This window comes from Rhincodon typus, unplaced genomic scaffold (genome assembly GCF_021869965.1).
Source record: "Rhincodon typus isolate 14 unplaced genomic scaffold, sRhiTyp1.1 hic_rhity00000077, whole genome shotgun sequence".
In the NCBI taxonomy this organism is placed as follows: domain Eukaryota; kingdom Metazoa; phylum Chordata; class Chondrichthyes; order Orectolobiformes; family Rhincodontidae; genus Rhincodon; species Rhincodon typus.
The window spans coordinates 121,680-122,380 of NW_025965715.1; the positions used below are offsets into that span (position 1 = coordinate 121,680).

Consider the following 701-nt stretch of genomic DNA (forward strand, 5'->3'; position numbering starts at 1 on the left):
GTGCCCAGGGACGTGCAGGTTAGGGTGGGTTGGCCGTGGGAAATTGTCCCATAGTGCCCAGGGATGTGCAGGTTAGGGTGGGTTGGCCTTGGGAAATGCAGGGTTACAGGGATAGTGTATGGGTGTGCTATTGGTTCTGGGTGGGATGCTCCTCGGAGGGTTGGTGTGGACCGGATGGGCCGAATGGCCTGCGTGCACACCTGTTGGGGGTATTATGGAGGGGAGCACCAGAGCCTCCTGTTTCTGACGGTCGTATTTTGGCTCCTGACAGTGACGAACCCCTGCGACAGGAAGAAGTGCGAGTGGCTGTGCCTCCTGAACCCAAATGGAGCAACCTGTACCTGCCCCAACGGGAAGACCATGGTGAATGGGACCTGCGTCAAGACCTCCACTCCCACCACCTCACCCGATGGTATTACACAGATAGGGCGGGGCGTGCAGGGGGCCGGGGGAGCGCGACAGAGATAGGGAGGGGGTGTAGGTGGATGGGAGGGGGTGACGGAGCTAGGGGGTGTGAGTGGATTGAGGAGGTGACGGAGATAGGGAGGGGGTGTAGGGGTCTGGAGGAGGTGACGGAGATAGGGAGGGGATGTAGGGGTCTGGAGGAGGTGACGGAGATAGGGAGAGGGTGTAGGGGGATGGAGGGGGTGACGGAGATAGGGAGGGGTTGTAGGGGGCTGGAGGAGGTGACGGAGATAGGG

General features: G+C 61.1%; 1 protein-coding gene across 1 annotated transcript in view; it reads left to right on the plus strand.

Annotated features, from left to right (window-relative positions):
• The window catches only part of LOC109925539 (low-density lipoprotein receptor-related protein 1-like), a 13,955-nt gene that overhangs the window by 8,143 nt on the left and 5,111 nt on the right, over positions 1-701 (plus strand). The window contains exon 9 of the mRNA XM_048621167.1: positions 272-412. Coding sequence (XP_048477124.1) covers positions 272-412 — 141 coding nt within the window. The remainder of the gene's footprint in view (positions 1-271; positions 413-701) is intronic.